The sequence below is a fragment of the Poecilia formosa genome, unplaced genomic scaffold, assembly GCF_000485575.1.
Source record: "Poecilia formosa unplaced genomic scaffold, Poecilia_formosa-5.1.2 Scaffold14, whole genome shotgun sequence".
Lineage (NCBI taxonomy): Eukaryota > Metazoa > Chordata > Actinopteri > Cyprinodontiformes > Poeciliidae > Poecilia > Poecilia formosa.
In genome coordinates this window covers 2845539-2864989 of record NW_006799953.1, presented here as the reverse complement: position 1 = coordinate 2864989, position 19451 = coordinate 2845539, and the positions used below count along the sequence as shown (strand labels likewise).

Genomic DNA, 19451 nt, shown 5'->3' with positions numbered 1-19451 from the left:
AGTTTCATTTTTTTTGAAAAACTAAACCCGAGTGACGGTTGCATGTGAAAGTTGCAGTAGATCAGCAGTTTACTCTGAGCACCCTGTCTGGCAATAGCAACCGTGCCACGTTCAAAGCGACTTAAATCCCCTTTCTTCCCATTCGGATGCTCACTTTGAACTTCAGCAAGTCACATTCACCGTTCTGGACGCCTAAAGGCACTACCGTGTGACAGGCAGATTTTCTGTGTTAATAAGTAATTGAACAGGTTAGCTGGTGAGTGCAACGTTTTTCTTTTTATGAAGGGCGTACTACCTGCTCTTGTCTTATCTTAAAAGGAAAATAATTAATGAGATCACAAAAGAAAGATCCTGCAATTTATATGCAAGCTTCTGTACGTATATAAGGCAGTAATGTGTTTAAAAAAAAAACAAATACCCAGTGCGACTTTCTGAGGCAGTATGGTCATGTTCAACTCCACCCTAATTAAAGAGCATTCAGACTGGCCTTCCACATGTGTACACAGTCATACACATTCAGCTTCAAAGCAGATTGAATGAATTGAGAATGAAACAATTATTTAGCTCTTATTTAAACAAGCAAGACAGATTAACAACAATTTCCTATTTTCAACTGTGGCTTGGCAAATAGCAGGAGCCTTGAGGGAGAGAAGAAAAGAAAATCACATTCTGCGCTTTGCAAAAATGATTTTGTACCCCTTGAACGTTTTCACATTTTCTCACAGTACAACCACAGTCGTTAATGTGCTCTCTTTTATTTTTAAGTTGTTGTTTGTTTGTTTCTTTTTGTTTACAATTCAAAGACTGAAAAGTTAACGAGTTAATCATTTTCTCTACACATTATCCCTACTGTGAGACATGTTGTCTGCAACGTGAAGCTTTCCATCAAATCTCACTGACCAGAGCTAGAACTTTATCAAACATTTTCCGTCACACTACCTATCATATAAAACCTCGAATGCATTAGATACAGAGACATTGAACATTCTCACATTTTGTCACAGACCCTGCAGGGTGCATACTCTTACAAGAGACAGTACATGGTGGAACATTCGTAAGAAATAGTTTAAACCATGATATAGTCGAGGAAAAGTGAGAGATGCAAAGGATGACAGTAAAAGGCAGGTGTGAAAAGATGCTTAACATAACTCAAGGAAACCCATAAGCTTGGGGTTGGGGGGTTATTTTGTTGTCATCCAGTGAGAAGATGTTGCTGTATGGTCAAGTTCTGCATCACTCATTCCACTGTTCTTTTGTTTCTTCCTTCTCTTCTAGTCGACACGGGTAAGTTGTCTTCCATCCCTCATCCACCATCAGACAGCAACAGGAAATCATGAACCTGTGTCGCTGTTATTCCATCCACCATTACAGTATGTAATGCATAATCTGTGTGGGTAAAAAAAAAAAAAAAGAGCATTTTATATGCACGTAGGGATGCTCTAAAAACACTGAACGATCAAAAGATGTGTTAGGCCGCCAATTAATTAGAGCTTCCCCTCTTGTGCAGTGCCCCCCGCCTTCGCCGTTCGCCCCAGGAACCAGGCGGTGTCGGTGGGCAGGACGGTCACCTTCCAGTGCGAAGCCACGGGCAACCCGCAGCCGGCCATTTTCTGGCAGAGGGAGGGCAGCGAGGTGAGACTGACCCAACCCCCAACCCCTCTTGTTCTGCCATCCCACTAAATCACTGCTCGGTGTAAATAAAGATAACGAGGGGGAGGGAGAGCTTCTAACTGCGATTTGCCTCTCTTCTCCAGAGTCTTCTGTTCTCCTACCAGCCGCCACAGCCCTTCAGCCGTCTGTCTGTCTCCCAAATGGGCAGCTTAACCATTACGGACGTTCAGCGCTCTGACGCGGGCTTCTACATCTGCCAGGCTCTCAACATAGCTGGCAGTGTCATTACTAAAGCTCTGCTAGAAGTTACAGATGGTGAGTAATGGAGAAAGAGGCCAAATGAGACGACTTGCGCTTCGGTCTGCTGATTCTTCATTCGCAGCTCCTTTTTTTTTTAAAATAACTTTGGCAAAAAAAAATCGATTGACACGGTTTTGGAAAAGAAAGTGTGTGTTTTAAACTTTGGGTTTTACTTATCAGAGCTTCATCAAAACTCTAATGTTCTACCACCATGTTCTAGCACTATTTAGATTTAACCTCAAAGCACTATGGCGAATATAGATTTCTGCATTACTTGTCAACTACAAAGCATGCAGACCCCTCAGGTCTTCAGAGATCTGCTTAATCAGTGTTTCCTGGACTAGAACTTATCAATGTGATACATTGTTTTCTTATTTATTTAGTCTTTCTTTCAATGGCCAGTGCCATTGAAAGAAATGGCACTGGCCATTTCTTTCTTTCCAATCAACCAGAATGGATTGCCTTCCTCCTGGTGCTATACGTAGATAAACATGCCTTGCTTTACCTCAGGTGTACAAAACTCTTATTTAAAAAGCAAACATGATTCCAAGACTTCTGAAACAATGTCCATTGGTCAAATAAAGCTGAATCAGATGTCCTATACACAGCTTGTTTTGGTGAAAACTGAACAAGAATGGTTGGGGGGGAGGGGGGCCTTAAGGTAATGCAACGGCCCAGACGAAGTCCAGATCACCACCCAGTTAAAACTGATCGGTATTTAAGCAAGAGCAAACAACGTTTAATAAACAACGGGATTGTAGAATCTTTTGTGTATTATTCTACACTTCAAGTTTGAATTCAATTCAAGAAGCTCAAGACCAAAAATTATTTACATGAAGGCCTGATTGGTGAAACCCTAGAAGTGAGGGTCAGAGTACTTTCCTCCGAACTGATGTAAGATCCCTTTGAACATTTGCTGACGTTGTTTGTCTTTGTTCCACAGTAGCGAGTAGACGTTTGTGAATGAAGTCTGGTGATTTTGACATATGATGCCATTTATAGGTAGTGTGTAAAAGAGCTCGGAGGGGGGACTCTAATCCAAATCCAACACGACGAAATATCTGTGTTAATTGCTTTCGAAAAACCAATTTATCTGTGCTTGGAGGCTCACACCCCTAATTACACACCTGTGTGAGCACGCATACATGTAACTTGGTGAAATGTACGTGCATTATATTTACGGGAGATAATTGCTTCAGGTTTCAACAGACAGTAAATGGATCCACTTGCGGAGTTATTAAGTGCAACGCTCGCAGTCACGGACGTTTTTTCACGCGCGGCAGGTGTGCGGCGTTTTTACAAAGAGGGATGATGGCCGACTTTTTTTTTTTTTTCGTTTTTTTGTCATAGATCTGCTCCCTGACTTGTACTTCTCTCACCTAAATTCCCTCCATCCGAACACATTCCTTTCATCTCCAACTGGAGAGGTGCATTTGTATGGTAATAACGGGCTCACATTACCCCGGGCGCTTTTCAAAGCATCTTTCCATCACTTTTTTTTTTTTTTTTTGGGGTGGCGGGGGCGGGAGGAGGAACAGGAGTGTTTTTTATTTTTTTTATTTATTTAGCTGTCTTAAACCTTCACCCCCACCCACAGGTTTTTTTTTAATGTGTGTGAGAGAGGGAGCTCTGTTATCTAAGTGGAACTGTTATTAGTTGGGCTTTGCTGTCATGATTGGATCCGGCTCCAGCAGTACCTTCTACCCAATGAATGATTAGTTGCCCTCCGCTGGAGGGGAAAAGTTGATTTCTTTCTCCTCGAAACCCTGCACATCCACCTAAGCCTATTGTTCTCCTGCTTTACCAATTTTCCTCCCAATATCTTTCACATCTTATCTCTTTCTGCCTCCTCTCCACTTCATTTTATTTTCGCTCGTCTCATCTTTCTTACTTTTTATAGCTTTCTCTGTTTATAACTTTGACCCTTTTTTTTGAGCATTAGCTCAATTTCTAATGACCTGCACTTTAGTTTAGTTTTTTTTTTATTTTTTTTTAACCTCTTTAGGTCTTTTGTTTTAAAAGCGAACAGAGGGAGACGGGAGTGTAGGAGAAAAAGAGCAGACGATAAAAATTTTAATGTGGCACAGTTGATGTTTAATATCTTAACCATGACCTTCTGTACTTATTTTTCTAACATTTAAACAAATCAAAGTCTTGTTAAAGACTAGCAGTTAGCAGTCTCTGTGTTTTCCCTTTTCTCTTTCCCTATTTGGTCAAAGTGTGAATGTTGAACGACAGTAGGGCGTATTGTGTTCTTTTCGGTGAACAGACTCGTTCCCTTGAACTAAAGTACTTCATGTAGCATTGACATTTAAATATTCAGCATCATTTTCCATACTTTTGTTATCCTGTAGAAGAGGTTTGGTGAAGCTCTTCTTGTCTCTCAAACCCAACAAATTCAAATACACAATTTTTGATCCATTGTTTGGTTACAAATGAACGTATTGCTGTCTCAAAACCAAAAACATGAGTTGAAATAAACAACTCAGCAGTTTTTTGTTGTTGTTTTTTTATGAGGTAAAAAATAAGAGTCTACTTAAGTCCTTATCCATTTATTTTTCTAAACAGGATAAGATACATTGTTCTAGTCAGATGCTTTATTGCTGTGTTTAATGTACAAAGTGAGAAATATTCTCATCGAGTCGATTTTTTTCCCCCACCTTTTCCATTTTTTTTGTTTTCTCACAGCTGGATCAGAGCACCCCCCTCCCGTCATCCGCCAGGGTCCCGCCAATCAGACGGTTCCCGTTGACAGCACGGTAGTATTGGGTTGCCAAACTGTTGGCGCTCCGCCTTCCACTGTCCACTGGAAGAAGGACGGCATAGTGGTCTCTCCGGTGGATTCTCGGATGTCCCTAACAGAAACAGGGTCACTGAAGATCCACTATGCAAAGGTAAGGCCTAAAGTGCAATAGCAATTGCAAAGACCAGGCTTGTCGCCATGTCAACCGGTTAACTTGCGCACCTGAATCTTTTTCTCGTCAGCTGGGCGATTCAGGGTTCTACACATGTGTTGCTTCTAGTCCGAGTGGAGAGGCTTCCTGGACTGCGTATTTGCAAGTGGAAGGTGTTTTATTCATACGCAGGGATTTTATTCTTCCTCCTGAGGATTACTGTAAAGTTCACACTTTGGTAAATTTGTTGCGCTCTCTGTGGCAGAGTTTGGCGTTGTTGTCCAGTCTGGTCATCCCAAAGATTCCCACCTGATTCCTGGTGCTCCGTCTAAACCTGAAGTTTCTGATGTTAGCCGGACGTCTGTCACGCTGTCATGGAAATCCAGCCCTAATCCTGGCGTAGCGCCCACATCCTACTTAATTGAAGCATTCAGGTTAGATATATTTGTGCTCTTTTTGAATTCACATCATATTTTGTTATATGTATGTATGCTATTTGATTTCTCCTCGTCTTTCCGCAGCTATACGTTAGGAAACAGATGGGTGACATTAGCAGAGCATGTGAAGACTGAGTCCCATGTTCTGACTAATCTGAAACCTGGAACTGTTTATCTCTTCATGGTCAGAGCCAGTAATGTTTATGGCCTTAGTGATCCCAGTCCAATCTCTGACTCAGTCAGAACTCAAGGTAAGTGTAAGGCCTCAGTTTTCACTTCGCTTCTAGCAAACACCTTAAACTTCACAGAAACGTTTCATTTCAGATACTCGCTTGATATTAGCGGGTAAAGTATTCAAATTCTTTAAACTTTTTATTTTTATAACCGCAAAGTTTGATGTGTTTGATTTTTTTTGACATCAGACCAAGACAGAGTAGCGCAAAGTTGTGAAGTGGCAGTAAAGTCATACATCATTTTCAAAGCTTTTTACATGATGTTCTGAATTGAAACCCCTTTGTTTTTATACCCCCAAATAAAATCCAGGGCGACCAACTGCATATTTAACTTGTAATATTTGCAATGGTTTAAAGCCCTCTGACATACTGGCGACCCGTCCAGGTTGTAGACCACCTCTCTAGTCAAAGTCCAAACCACCATGGCATGACTTGAACCACACGAACAAATGACTAAACATGTTATGTTTTTAAATTTGTACTTGTTTTTAATGATTTTGTGGACGTGGTTTGCAATTCAGGGCCACCGTTGGAAAAGTGCTGCGTATACAGACGATTTCCATCGAGCCTGACTGATCTTGAACTGCCCTGCAAAGATAGCAGCGACATGACCCCGAAAAACATTCTGCTTTTCAGATTTTTATTTGTGAAAAGTTCTGAAAACCCATCTAAAATTTTCCTTCCAATTTATTGCCATGCCATTATTTTTTATACATATGTGTTGGTCTTTCCCATAAAATCCCACACTTCTAAAATGTTTAGTGTTTAACATTTTTCCTTTGCTCCACACACAGACAGCTCCTCCACCATGCAGGGGGTGGACCACCGTCACATCCAGAGAGAACTGGGAGATGTTGTGATCCACCTACACACACCGACAGTCCTGTCATCTTCAGCTGTCCGGGTCCACTGGATGGTGAGTTCATCATGTTGGCCGTACTGCAGATAGACGCCCTCACAGCTCCCGGAATTAAGACAAATGAGACAAAAAGTCAAACACGAACACACGTCTTTTGTTTTTGGGTCAATAGCCAGCCTCGGAAAATAAGAGTTGCTGATAGATTAGCGACCGCACTTTCATCAGATATGAAACTAAGTTGTGGTTAGTGTCAGCAGCGTTGTCTACTGTGTTGAAAGAAATTATAAAAATACTCTGTTATACATTACGTGCTGCTAAGATGATAGAGAGTTGGTTTAGCGAGGCAACAAATGAATTGGTCTTTGTTACCCATTGAGTTTAGCTTCATACAGATACAACTATGCCAGCAGCATTTTTCTGTGTGGGTGTCTGCTCAGAAATTCTTTCAGGCACCCTTTGCCAAAAATCATGCGGTTTAAACGGAAAGTGCTTAGTTGTCTTTTTGCTTGTTTTTCCTCAAACCATGCTGAGTGGAAACTATTAATGACCTCAGATTGTGGTTTGCACAGAGAATTCACATTTCATCTGTGGAAGTTAATAGGAGAAGTAGGGTTACTAAGCTTTAATACATCCTTCCTACGGGATGTTTAGCGCAAACCAAGACTTGCACTGGTTTCGCATTTAAAGGCACACACACATATTATATGATGCACTTATTAATTTATATGTTTATAAGGATATGTGAATTTTATTGTTTGAGCTATCACTGTTCATGTGCCTTGAAATTGCCTCTCGGGGGGTAAATAACTACTTGAATTGAATGGGTCCTAGGTGGAACAGCAGTCCCCTTACATCCAGGGCTACAAGGTGCTTTACAGGGTATCCGCGGAGCACGGGCAGCCGGAATCGCAGTGGGCTGTTCTGGAGGTGCGTGCCCTGCCGGAGGACGGGGTGGTGATCAGTCAGCTAAAGAAGGGATGCATCTACGAGTTCAAAGTGCGACCTTTCTTTGATGAGTTCCAAGGAGCTGACAGTGAGGTGAAGGTTGTCAGGACATTGGAAGAAGGTAATTTTTTAGTTTTTTCTTAGAACAGTTTCTTTAAATATAGGTGAGAAAGTCCAGCTGGAGCTACAGAGCCTTGCAAAGTACTCATACGTCCTGAATTTTCTCACACATTGCAGCTACAAAACTTAAACATTCTTCAGATTTTATGAGACAGACGAACACAGGGTTACGTAAAATGGCGAAGTAGAAGGAAAACAAAAAATCTCAAAAGTGAGTTAAAAGAAATTACTTTGTAGAAGTACATTTTGCTGCAATTACATCCCTCTTCCATTGATTGTGTGTTGCTATCAACCTTGGATGTCTAAAGGCTGACATTTTTTGCCCATGGTTCTTTCAATACTCGGTGGAAGTGGATGGAGAGCGTCTGTAGACAGAAGTTTTCCAACCTTGTTTTGATGCAAACTTTTCCATAGTACCTCTGCCCGTGTGTCTCCAGCCTATTGTCCCTCCTACATGACTTGTGAGAAACTTCAGACTGGATTTTGTCTGATTTCATTTCATCAATGGCTCTCTTCTTGCCACTTTTCCATAAAGGCCTGATATTGAGAGAAAGGAAAATCGTCAGTCAACAGATGTTCTTGCCTAAGCTACCATTGCCTACCATTGGCCTTCTGACCGTTTCTTTGATAAATCCTTTAAGTTGAGGTGACTGGTCGTGTTTCGGTAGCTTTACAGTAGTGCCACACTCTTTCCACTTTTCAGAAGACAGATTTAACATTAGCCTGTGCTGCTAAGATGGCAGCACAAGCTATCATCTTAGCCTGTAAGCTTTTAGCACAGGCTAACTCTTCTTTATACGTCTCTACTGCTAGATCTCCAGTTTGTTAATTAGTCTCAGTTTTGCCATTTGTTCACAATTAAATCACACATTGGTGGGTCATATTTACTTATTAGCTTATGGTTGGGTTTATGATTACCTTAAAGTTTATTTATCAGAAGTTGTGTAGATTATTTGCGCGATGATCATAACAAATATGATCACAGTTTCTAGTTGTAATGTGACAAACTGATTAAGTTCAATGTGTATGAACACTATTGCAAGGCTCAGTAAATATTTGTGTTATTAAAAACAAATCCTGTTGCAATAGAGAAATGATGCATTGCTTTATTCAGTGCAAAGCCATATCAGGTAAGTCTTCCTTCATGTGCCTGTTGCCAAGTGTGTGTATTCCTGTTTTAGCCCCGAGAAGAGCTCCCCAGGGTGTTACAGTCACGAAGAGCGATGCCAATGGGACTGCTATCCTTGTTTCCTGGAAGCCACCTCCAGAGGGGGGAGAGGACGGAATCATTCAGGAATACAAGGTCTAAAAATACCACAGCTCAAATCTGTTCTGGTTCTTTTTTTTATTATTTTGTCTCACTGTGTTGTTGAGTGTGTCCCTCTGGCAAACATCGTCATCTTGTCACTGCGTTTTCCACAGATCTGGTGCCTGGGTAACGAGAGCCGCTACCACGTGAACCAGTCGGTGGATGGGTCAACCTTCTCTGTGCTCATTCCCAGTCTGGCTCCAGGAATTCGCTACAGCGTAGAAGTTGCAGCAAGCAACGGTGCCGGCCCAGGAGTCAAGAGCGATGTGGCGTTCTTTCAATTAGGTAATTGTTCCCTCTGAACGGGACAGCAGACTGCTGGGTGGCGTTTAGTTTGAAGTTTCTGTTCCTCTCGTTCTTTTTTTTTTTTTTTATATTAAATCCACTTGGTTGTCAATAACTTCTGGATAGCTTTCACATTTTTATTTTTATTTTTTCTACGCACACAACTCTTTACATACTCACGTTCAAGCCTGTCCTCCTGCTTTTTATTGGTCAGATTCTGCCGGCCAGATGATGGACATCAGCGACAAAAGAGGCACCTTGTCCCAGATCTCAGAGGTGGTGAAGCAGCCGGCTTTTATCGCAGGCATTGGCGCCACCTGCTGGCTCATCCTCATGATTTTCAGCGTGTGGCTGTACCGTCATCGCAAGAAGAGGAGTGGCCTCAGCAGCACATACACCGGCATCCGGAAGGGTGTGTTCCCGTGTCCCCTCACCGTTTTAGCTCATGAAATAATTTGCAGAGACTCGGGATATTAAAGTATATTACCATTTGGAGTGCCTGTATTGAATAATATTATAATTAGGGTGGCCATCAAACACTGACATTTTGCCACCACACAACACACAAGTCATCATTGCAATTATATTGAGGGAACTCTTCCTGGTGATAAGCAAATGAAGATCAAAGGGGGGGAAATGGTCTCTGGTCTAATCATCCTTTGACATATTTGCATTCCAGGCAGTGTCGACATTCGGTGGCCTTTAATCGCATATTTGTAAAGCGCCATTTTGCCAGTGCACCACAGTGTTTAGAGGTAAAGAGCTTGTCAAGCTGCCAAGCTTAAATCTGCCACAGTGTTTCTGCTGTCTGTCAGGCTGCCCCCTTCATTAACCTTCACCTGGAGACTCAAATTGAAAAGACAAGCAGCATTTGCAAATGAGGCTCATAGCTTATATTTAAAAGCACACGTCAAGTGATGTGTCCAGAGCACTCAGCAGTCTATATCTTTAATAAAAGAGTAGTTTTTATTATTATTATTATTATTATTATTATTATTATTTTATGGTTTTACTAATTTTTTCCTCGCTCATTTTTCTCCACAGTCCCATCTTTTACGTTTACACCTACAGGTATGTACTTTATAGCCTGATAAATGAATCCTATTCATTCTAAAGATGCACTGACTTGGGATTTTACGACGAACTTCCAATACCGATTTTGGGTGGCGACCCGTTGATGCCAGTTTTAGCCTAATCTGATTTCTGTTTAGGATTAGGAAATAAATATGTTTTATTTTTTATTTTTTTAAACTTTCTGGGTAAACTGATAACCAGCTCATGCAGCCAATAGGATCTTTTAGAAATCCTGAGTTAAAAGCTTTAAAGTTCAAACTGATGAAAATTGATTTCTGATTTATGTTTGTTTTCTCTAAATAAAATGAAGAGAGGCAATCAGAATTATAAGGAGCTCATTTTACGCAAGGAATAACATAAACGTGCACAGTAGATTGTCTAGTCGTAACCTGGTCTATCAGCACAACAATACTGGTTATCCTGACTAAATTACTGTACCGAAATGAGTAAATGCAATGAAGATAAGCTAAACACAAATCTATTAAAGAAAAGAAAGCATGTATTGAAGTGTGCAGACTTGACTTCACATTTTTTTCCCCACTGTCTCCGCTTGCTGTTCATGGCTGTCTTCACTGTTGGCACTTTCTCTTTTATTTTTCATCAAGGTTGAACGTCTTTTTTCTTTTTTCTTTGCTTTTGTCTTCTCAGTGGCATATCAAAGAGGAGATACTGTGTGCGGAGCTGGCAGGTGACTGATATTTTTGTCCCATTGTTGTTACACGAGAAAATGCCAGTTACCCTGCAGAACCACTAGGGGGAGATGTCTTCCCACGCTCGAAGTGGTCTCAGCCGCTCGCTCCGTTATAGTATAGCATAAACAATATCAGTGGGTTTTAGATTGACGGCGCTGTGATCCTCCTTGTTGCAGGCCTGTCCCTCTCAGCATGGGCGAGCCTCTGAACCAGCTGTGGCTGCCAGACAACTGGCCAAACGCATGTGCCAATCATAAGGACTGCAGCATCAACTGCTGCAATAATGGCAACGGCACCAGTGACAGCAACATGACAACATACAGCCGACCAGGTTAGAGCAAAACAAAAACACACCTCATAGCTCACATAGACGCTTCTGAAATACAGCCTCTATTACTAATAAAACACCAACACCTTGCAGCAATGCTTGAAGATTTATAGCCTCTCGTGCCATTGCTTTGTTCATGTGCTGCTTTGTTTCTCCTCCTTAGCTGACTGCATTGCCAACTATGGAAACCACCCAGAAAACAAGCAGGGGGGACAGCTTGGTTCTGAGACCCCCATATACAGCGACGTGAATCTCTCCAGCAAACTCACTGAGATTAAGACGTTCAACAACTCCAACTTTTGCTACACGAGCCCGGGAGGCGACTCGTCGGGCACGTACGAGCCCATACCGTATGCCACCACGCAGCTCATACAGGCCAACATTAAAAACAAGGCTGCCGCCGCCGCCGCCGGCTGTGCAGCCGAGCCCCCGGACATACCCTGCTGGAAGCAGCCGCCCAACCTGCCGCCGATACCCAAAGAGATGGCAGCGCTGATGCAGCACAGCACAGCCGAGCAGCGCTGTAACGGTACGTAGCAAATCAAATGTTCTGTGCTTTGTATAAATTTCAAAATTCACACAAAAGATGTCTCCAGATCTGCAGGGAAGCGAGGGTATGATCCACCCCAAGACGATGCCGTACAACCAGACCCGCGACCACAGCACAGGAGGCTCCCATCAGAGCTCCGACAGAGGCAGCAGCACCTCAGGTGAGGGCATCGCCCGTCCTAACGCGCCGTGTCGATATCGACGAGAGAACCGGCCTGCGTTTATTTCCAGCGTGTTCCTTTCTCAGGGAGTCAAAATCAAAGGAAAGGAATGCGGGCCCAGAAGATTCCCAAACACAACGCGATGAACTGGGGGGACGCCGTGTCCGATCCTCATCCCAACGCCTGGGACTGCGACGAGTACAGTCTGCCCATGGAGAGGAGGTACGAAACAAGGCAAAAGACGCAGTGCGTGACTCTTTGATGCAGCAGCTTCATAGTAACTTATACAAGTCATGTTCAACAATAAATGTAACGACCTGTTGCCACAGCAACAGCTGTAAATCTTTTGTCTGTCCTTACCAGCTTCGTACATCTAGAAGCTGACGTTTTACACATTCTTCACTAAACATCTCCAGCTTACTTGGGTTTAAGTTTGGACTTTGATTATGCCATTCTGAGACATTACTAGGCTTTGATCCACAGCATTCTGTTGTATCTCTAGCTGTCTCTAATGGGTTTTCCTTTCATTATTTCCCAGTGTACCATCTCCTCTTCACCTGGGTACTCCCACTGCATGATGCTGCAACCACCGTGTTTTACTGTAGCGACAGTGAATGTAACACTCAGTTTTTTTTTTATATGAAATCTTTTTTCTTCCACCTCACATGTTATGGGTCATTTTAATGCCCCACAAGTTTAAGGCTAAGGCAACGATATGATAAAATGGGGTTGAAATTTTAGTTGGCGTCCTTGCTCAGTTGGAGGTTACCGCCAATGACTGCAGCCTGCTTGATATGTTGCTGTGGCAACCGTCAAGTCTGCTTTAGCTGCCTGGTATGAGAAATACTTGGTATATTTGGAGCTATTTCTAGAAAATCTGGTTATATATATATTTAAAAAAAGCTGAGCTTATTTCCAAATCCAATAATCACTGTGTATTTTTCAGAAACCGTTTCCGACTGTCACTCCACCTCACTGGTTTAAGACTCTACCTTGTCTTTTCCATAATTATTCTTACCAGCTTTGATCCAGAGGAGAGACTGGACAGCTGCCCCACTCCCCCAGTCAGAGGAGTACCCTCATCAACTACTGAAGCGTCCTGCAGCGGCGTACCCGCCGCTCCACCGCAGGGAGACCTTAGCAACGGCCTGCAGGATGGAGCCGAACACCTCGCTCACACCTACTGCTCAATACTGGACACAGATGGACCGGAGGAGAACGAGGAGGAGGCCGACGAGGAGACGGAGACCGCGCTGGCGGAAGATCTTTACAGCCAATCCCAGCACCACCTGAAGCACAAGCAGCAGCAGCACCACGTCTCTCCGCACAAACTGCTCCTGCAAGGTCTGGAGCAGACGCCGGCCTCCAGCACCGGGGATCTGGACAGATCGGTCACAGGGTCTATGGTCAACAGCTGGGGCTCGGCGTCTGAGGATAACATCTCGTCAGGCAGGTCCAGCGTCGTGAGCACATCGGAGGGCTCTTTCTTCACAGACGGCGATTTCAACCAGGCTGTCGCTTCTTCCAGGGATATTGTAGGCCTGCGCATGTGCAGGTACCCAGAGGTGCCAGGTGAGACAGATGTGTGGTTTGTCCTCAATACACCTCCTGTTTTTTGTTTTGTTTTGTTTTGTTTTTCCTTTCACTTTATAATATGACTTTATGTCTGTCCAAGTCTAGGACAGTAGGCAACGTAAATGTCAAAGTAGGGTCGCAGACTTCTGGCAACAAAAGCAGGCAATACCAAAACCAGTCTTTTTTTGTCAAATCTTCAGTTTTGAGCAATAGATCTTCAACTCTACTTCAAAAATAAAAAGAAAATATCTATCTATCTATTTAAAAGGGGTTAGTTATGTTACATAATCATCAGAAACCTACCTGGAGTGTTGCTTTGATTCTTTCTGCATGTTTGAGAGATCCTTTAGTCTCCCGTGGCAACCATTCACCTGTGCACAACATGTTGAGGGGGACCGAGGATGGAGCTCCTCCTCACAGCTGCTGTTTCCAAGCTTTAACATTCGGCAACACCCACACTCAGCTCCTTCAGACTAGCCAGCAGCATTTAGCAAACACCCGGTGGAACTGCATGTCTGCTGAGCTCATTATACGAGCTACTTCTCAATTAAACGCTGGTAAAAACATTGTTGAAACATTAATAGAGGGGCAATGTTGTGATGACTTCCTGAAGGCAGAGTGTTGGGAAGAGCAGGATGTTCTTAAAGAAACAGAGGCCCAATTCAAAGGGATTAAGTTGCAAATTTTGTCTATAATAATGATAATAATATATTTTATTTATAACGCCTTTAAATTAAATTGAGATCTGAAAGGGCGTATTCACACTCTGATGATGACGCCAGTGGATTGGAGCCATGGCTGCCCTGGGGCAATGTGGCTGGAAAGCACATAACCCCGGCCTTTTAAGAAAATGTCCAAAATTACTGTGTGCAGTTTAATCTTTTGTGTGTAACTAGAGTTTGTCACGAATTCAGGTCGGCGGCACCAGCGAGCAAGCAGCCCCATGTCGACGGACAGCAACATGAGTCCTGCGATAACACACAAACGGCCCAGACGCCATAAACCAAACCAGTCTGGACAACAGGACTACCAATCCAAAGATATCTTCAGCGACGGTAAAGTCACGAGAAACCATGAAATTTGCTGCTGCGTACATCTCCGGCAGCACTAACAGGGTCGCTCGCTTTGTTCTGCTTTTCCCCCAGACTCTTGCATGCCTCTAAATTTCACGAACCAGATGTCCCACGACGACCACAAAGCGAGGGGGGCGACTCTGCCTCGGATGGGCTCCGGGCAGGGCCGGGCCAGACGAGGCAGCGCCGGGACTCACAGGGCCAGAGACGGAGCGACCGAGCAGAGAGAGAGTCAAGAAATGGACAAGGTTCCACAGGGGGCTAAAGGAAACAACAACAACCGACAGCATTCAGGTATGGAAGAAGTTACACCGTTACTGAAATATTTTTAACACTGTTATAAGCCTGGCGGGCCACCAGGCTAAGCATAGCTTTTTTTTTTTTTTTTAAAGTCTTTTTAAAATCTTTGCATTTTTTAAGTCTTTATAGTTGATGTTCAGGTGTTAATCTTCCAATCTTCCAGTAACACATGATTATCAAGTTTCCTGTCAACTTTAAACATTTTTTAACTCAAAAACACGACGGGCCGCTGGATGAATGTCTGCCCTCACAGCCAACCACAGGGGCTTAGCAAAAATTTTCTGGGGAAACCTTGACATATATTCTGTCAAAGTTGTTCACATTTTTCAGTGTGCTGTTCAATAATCATTCAGAATGTGGTAGAAAAACACAAAAAAGTGCAAAACTGTGAGGTGGAGAGAGGGAAAAAGGTTTATATTTCCCCTTTTTACATTTTACCAGTAAAAATGTAAAAAGTGTAGCATGAAAATTACAGTCTGCCCCCTTTACTTTGATACCCCAAGATACAATCGATTGTAACCACCTGCCTTAAGAGGTCCCCTAATTAGTAAACAGAGTTCACCTTTGTGTGATTGTCGTTTATTCCATATATCTGGCCTTTATGGAAGAATGGAAAGAAAAAACGCCTTGTGAAGCATCTCAAAGTCGATGAGTCATATGCAGACATCCAATTGTTTTAATTTCCCACATGCTTGTTTGTCTTTATGCCTCTTCTTCAGAATTCGGGGACGTGCTTTTGTACAGTCGTCCGTCTTTCCCGTCAGGCCAGCCTCAGAGGGAGTCGGGCTGCAATCCATCAAACTTTCAGGCATGTGGAGGCTCAAGGTCCAAACAGGGAGAGCAGGCCATCCTCACAGAACAGGTGGAAGAGGTAAGTATGAACAAGGCTGTTTTCCATGGACTGAAGCTCCACTCAAACTGAAATACACGTGTCTGTTTTTATCCTCATAGTTCCTAAAGAGGTAAGAAGCATCGGGAGCTCCAGAGGAATATACTACAGCTGGACTTGTGGCTTTTAAAATGTGGACATAAACTCTGAAAATACTGCACAACATCCTTTTCTACTTTGAATTTCACATTTGGTGTTAAAAAAAATTGCTCTCATATTAAATGGTGGACTTGTTTTTTCTTTTCTTTTTTTTTTTCTTAATGACCAGCATTCAGGTCCTTGAACTGCTGGCTCCTTTGAAAATATAACGAATGCACAGTGGATGGCGGAGATGAGCGGGGTGTTGTCGCTCGACGCGGTTTGTGTGATATTTGTTCGTCCGTCGTCTTGTTCTTTCTCTGTAACTAAACTGCGGTCATTACCAGCCATCTTGTAAATTGTTTACTGCCACAGAAGTGCTTCAGATTTTTATATAACAGTTTTAATGTTTTTGTTTTGTTAATTAAGTGATGTACATTTTTGTCTCTGTATTTTTTATTTTTTTTTGTTCTACTTTGGTTATGAAAGCACAATCACTTAATTTTATTTGAATTCAGTGTTGAATGAATTTTAACCAGGAGGAAATCAGCTGTCGGGAGTCCCGTTAATCATTTTTATCACTTTACGTCAGGCTGAGAAAAAGATTTAAGAATTGTGATGTGCATTGAGTTGTGTGCTTTTCGGCTGCTTTCATTCAAATTTGAGCTATCTTTGTTGTGTGTACTGGGAGAATTGCATGCAGATTCGAAGCGAAGGACGTTGTTTTTTTGTTTTTTTTTCTAAATAAGTCTGTGCTATGCCCTTTATTTGGCAATATATAAAAAAAGAATAGTCATGGACTGGTTCCATTTCTTGATTTCAGTGCTGAGTTCATTAAATTCTGTATCCCCTTAGCTTTTGGCAACAAATACAGGAGTAGGGCTGGACAATAAATCACCAATTATAATGCAGAAATGCCTTACAAGCACATTTCATGCTCACATCTGCTCATAATTAAACTGTGAATGTTGGCAAAACAAACATTGTATTTGCTCGTTAATATTAAACAAATATGTTGTTCTGACTTAGTCGTAAATGCACCCACACCGCCTTCCAGAAGTATTCGCAGCCCTCGAACTTTTTCACATTTTTCAACCTTTTTTGTTGCGAAGACTTGAATGTAGCTCATTCAAATCCTGTGGGAGGGTTCCCTGTCTCCGATGAAGCAACGCATCCCCACAGCATGACGCTCCATCTACCATGTTTTGCAGCGGGGACAGGTTGCTAGCTTAGCTGGACGGTTGTGTTTTGAAACGCTCAAAGCCTGGAATATTTCAATTCCTCCTTCAGATTTTTATTTTTTATTTTTTCAAAGTTTGTAGCTGTAGCTTGACATAAAGTGGGAATGGTAATGTGGCAGCAGTTAAATTACAAACAGTCTAGTAACGTCACTTTCAATAGTTTTTGAGCTTATTTAGTTTAAGCTTTCACACTGAAACGTGTAGCCAAACAAAGCTGCTACTCGCTGAGCTGTGTGGAAAAGCTTACTGCTCAACAGGAACTCTGAATTAAGACGGTGTGATAAATGAGCGAGTGAAGGGTTTTACTTTTGAAGCCTATGGTGGCTCGTCAAGCATTGTTTCAAATTAGGATCATGGGCTTTTTGGCAGCTGTTCAGTATCTGACTTGATGAAGCACGATCAGCTCTTTCCTAATGAAAACATCTCCCACCCTGCTCAGCACATGCTGCCTCTCAACTCAAGTATCGAAAACTACTTTAACAAGCGAGGAACAACCCAATAATTCACTAAGACGCACAAATCACTACCAGCTCTTCTCTTTGTTTGCTCAATAAATTCCTTTATAGTTTTGTTGTTGGTTTTTTTAACTGTTAAATCTTGGTCTTTCAGTTTAATTTTGTTCAGTGTGGGTGTTATTTTGCCTTTATAATTTAAACCGTTTTCTCCTTTTTTCCCCCCCACAAACTCAAGGTATTTAGCAGCTCAGCCATATGTCAGCACAGGAGGATAATGAGGCACTAGTTTCATTTTTTTAAATTTCCTCTTGAAGTGTCCTTTAGATAAGTAGCGCCTTTGGCCTAGCCTGTCGATTATTAGCGCCAAAACCTTTAATGGTTTGGTGGTCACATCTCAGATGTTAACTTTTTTGAACTGTCCCTTTAACACTCAACTGAGGCAAGGCTGCCAAAAGAATTATGACACTCAAACATAAGGTACGACTCCTTTACCCACTATTTTTCACTTTATTCAAATCAGCATCTTGGAAAAATGATTTAAATTGCGGTCAACTTGTTTTTTGTTTTTTTTTTTTAAAGAAAAGGAAAACAGCTGAAGTGAAAAAAAAAATATGTCCAGCCCTACTCTGTATGTAATTTATTAAACACTTACAGTATGTAACTTTGAATAAACTTTAAATAAATTATGATGTTTATGTATGCACTAGTAACTTGAACCTTTATCACAAGCCACAGTTGAGGTCAGAAGTTTGCGTGCACTCATTGTTGCTACACATGTACCATTTATATGTAGGTTTTCAATCAATCAATTCATTTAATCAATCTTGAATCAGTTTGGACTAATTCTGTTCCAGAGCGGTTTGATAATGCAGCTAACAACTAGGCTATTTTTTATTAGAAATATGCATACGTTTGCATATATTGTGCATTTCCTCCAATTCACACACGGTCAAATATATGCTTACACCCACACTAATGTTCGGTTACATTTTACTTAGCTACTTGCACCTTGAGCAGAGAGTTTTTGTGTTCATCATCACAGACCTAGCTGTTCAGCATAGTCCATGTTAATCTAGTGCAAGTTTAATATAAACCTGCACTAGATTAGTCGCAGTCCCGGCTCCTGATGATTTTAACGGGGGGGGCATTGGCTTATTTTTTTTGGTGGGGGGCGAAATGAATACATAGCAATAATACTACTCAAGTAAAAGAAAAAGGTACAGTGCAGTAAAACTACTCATAGCACCTTTTTTCCAAAAACGTTACTCAATGTAACAAGTACTACACACTTTTGAACATAACATCGGTAGCCTACAGGCTGCAAGTCAACAAGCTTTAAGGTGGTGTATTGGTGTTAGCTCGACATCTTTTAGCTAACATTACCTGCATCCAACACCGTTCCTCAACTCACTCGGTTAGTTTTGCTGGTTTGCTGCCATGATTCTAACACACACCTGCGTAGCTCTGAACAGCAGCAGCAGGTCTCTGTTGCTGCTGCACAGGTGTAAACTGTTGAAGATTTTAAGTTATAATATATTTTAGGAAAATCTCTGGCTCAAACTTCTTACGGATCCCAGGTTCTCCTGGCGAGCCGAAGTGAAACCACACAGAAAACAACAATGAGTGCAGATGTCACAGAATTTCAGAGTTTAATCCAATAGAAGACAACGTATGAAATTACAACAGAAACTGCAGAGCAACAGAGACATACATTCATTTACCTAAGACAAATGGAAAAGAAGAAGAAGGAAAGAAAAGCAAAGACGTGCAAAGACGTCTTTGGAGAATTGCAAGAGCAAATCTGATTTGTTACTCCTGTGTAGAAAGTTTTATAGTGAAGGCGAATTCTTGTCTTTAATTTATTCAAATAAGGCGTATCTTTGCTCATCCAACCAGGAGCTGTCTCTGACCCTCTCTCTAAAGCCAGAAACTCCCTGCAATTTGTTTCCACGATCTAAGGCCATTTGTCCCCTTTGTCTAAGCAAAGTGGAAGCAGAGACTCTCCTCTACTGGCCTGGACTCCTGCTGTTTTACGGCTTTTCA

The 19451-nt window shown here is 42.1% G+C and overlaps 1 protein-coding gene across 6 annotated transcripts in view; it reads left to right on the top strand.

Annotated features, from left to right (window-relative positions):
• LOC103133928 (roundabout homolog 1-like) overlaps window positions 1-16693 on the top strand; it is a 98272-nt gene extending 81579 nt beyond the window's left edge. For 5 of the 6 annotated variants that reach the window (XM_016668305.1, XM_016668307.1, XM_016668309.1 and 2 more), the window contains 23 exons: window positions 1276-1284; window positions 1508-1632; window positions 1755-1926; window positions 4600-4805; window positions 4897-4978; window positions 5071-5239; window positions 5327-5493; window positions 6270-6391; window positions 7166-7400; window positions 8581-8702; window positions 8822-8993; window positions 9208-9405; window positions 10038-10064; window positions 10716-10755; window positions 10936-11090; window positions 11251-11616; window positions 11684-11797; window positions 11884-12019; window positions 12819-13369; window positions 14287-14427; window positions 14518-14739; window positions 15465-15616; window positions 15697-16693. In XM_016668305.1, coding sequence (XP_016523791.1) covers window positions 1276-1284; window positions 1508-1632; window positions 1755-1926; window positions 4600-4805; window positions 4897-4978; window positions 5071-5239; window positions 5327-5493; window positions 6270-6391; window positions 7166-7400; window positions 8581-8702; window positions 8822-8993; window positions 9208-9405; window positions 10038-10064; window positions 10716-10755; window positions 10936-11090; window positions 11251-11616; window positions 11684-11797; window positions 11884-12019; window positions 12819-13369; window positions 14287-14427; window positions 14518-14739; window positions 15465-15616; window positions 15697-15711 — 3698 coding nt within the window. In that variant the 3' untranslated portion in view covers window positions 15712-16693. The remainder of the gene's footprint in view (window positions 1-1275; window positions 1285-1507; window positions 1633-1754; window positions 1927-4599; window positions 4806-4896; window positions 4979-5070; window positions 5240-5326; window positions 5494-6269; window positions 6392-7165; window positions 7401-8580; window positions 8703-8821; window positions 8994-9207; window positions 9406-10037; window positions 10065-10715; window positions 10756-10935; window positions 11091-11250; window positions 11617-11683; window positions 11798-11883; window positions 12020-12818; window positions 13370-14286; window positions 14428-14517; window positions 14740-15464; window positions 15617-15696) is intronic. The other variant, XM_016668306.1, reaches the window with a different exon arrangement.
• Window positions 16694-19451: the final 2758 nt, after the last annotated feature.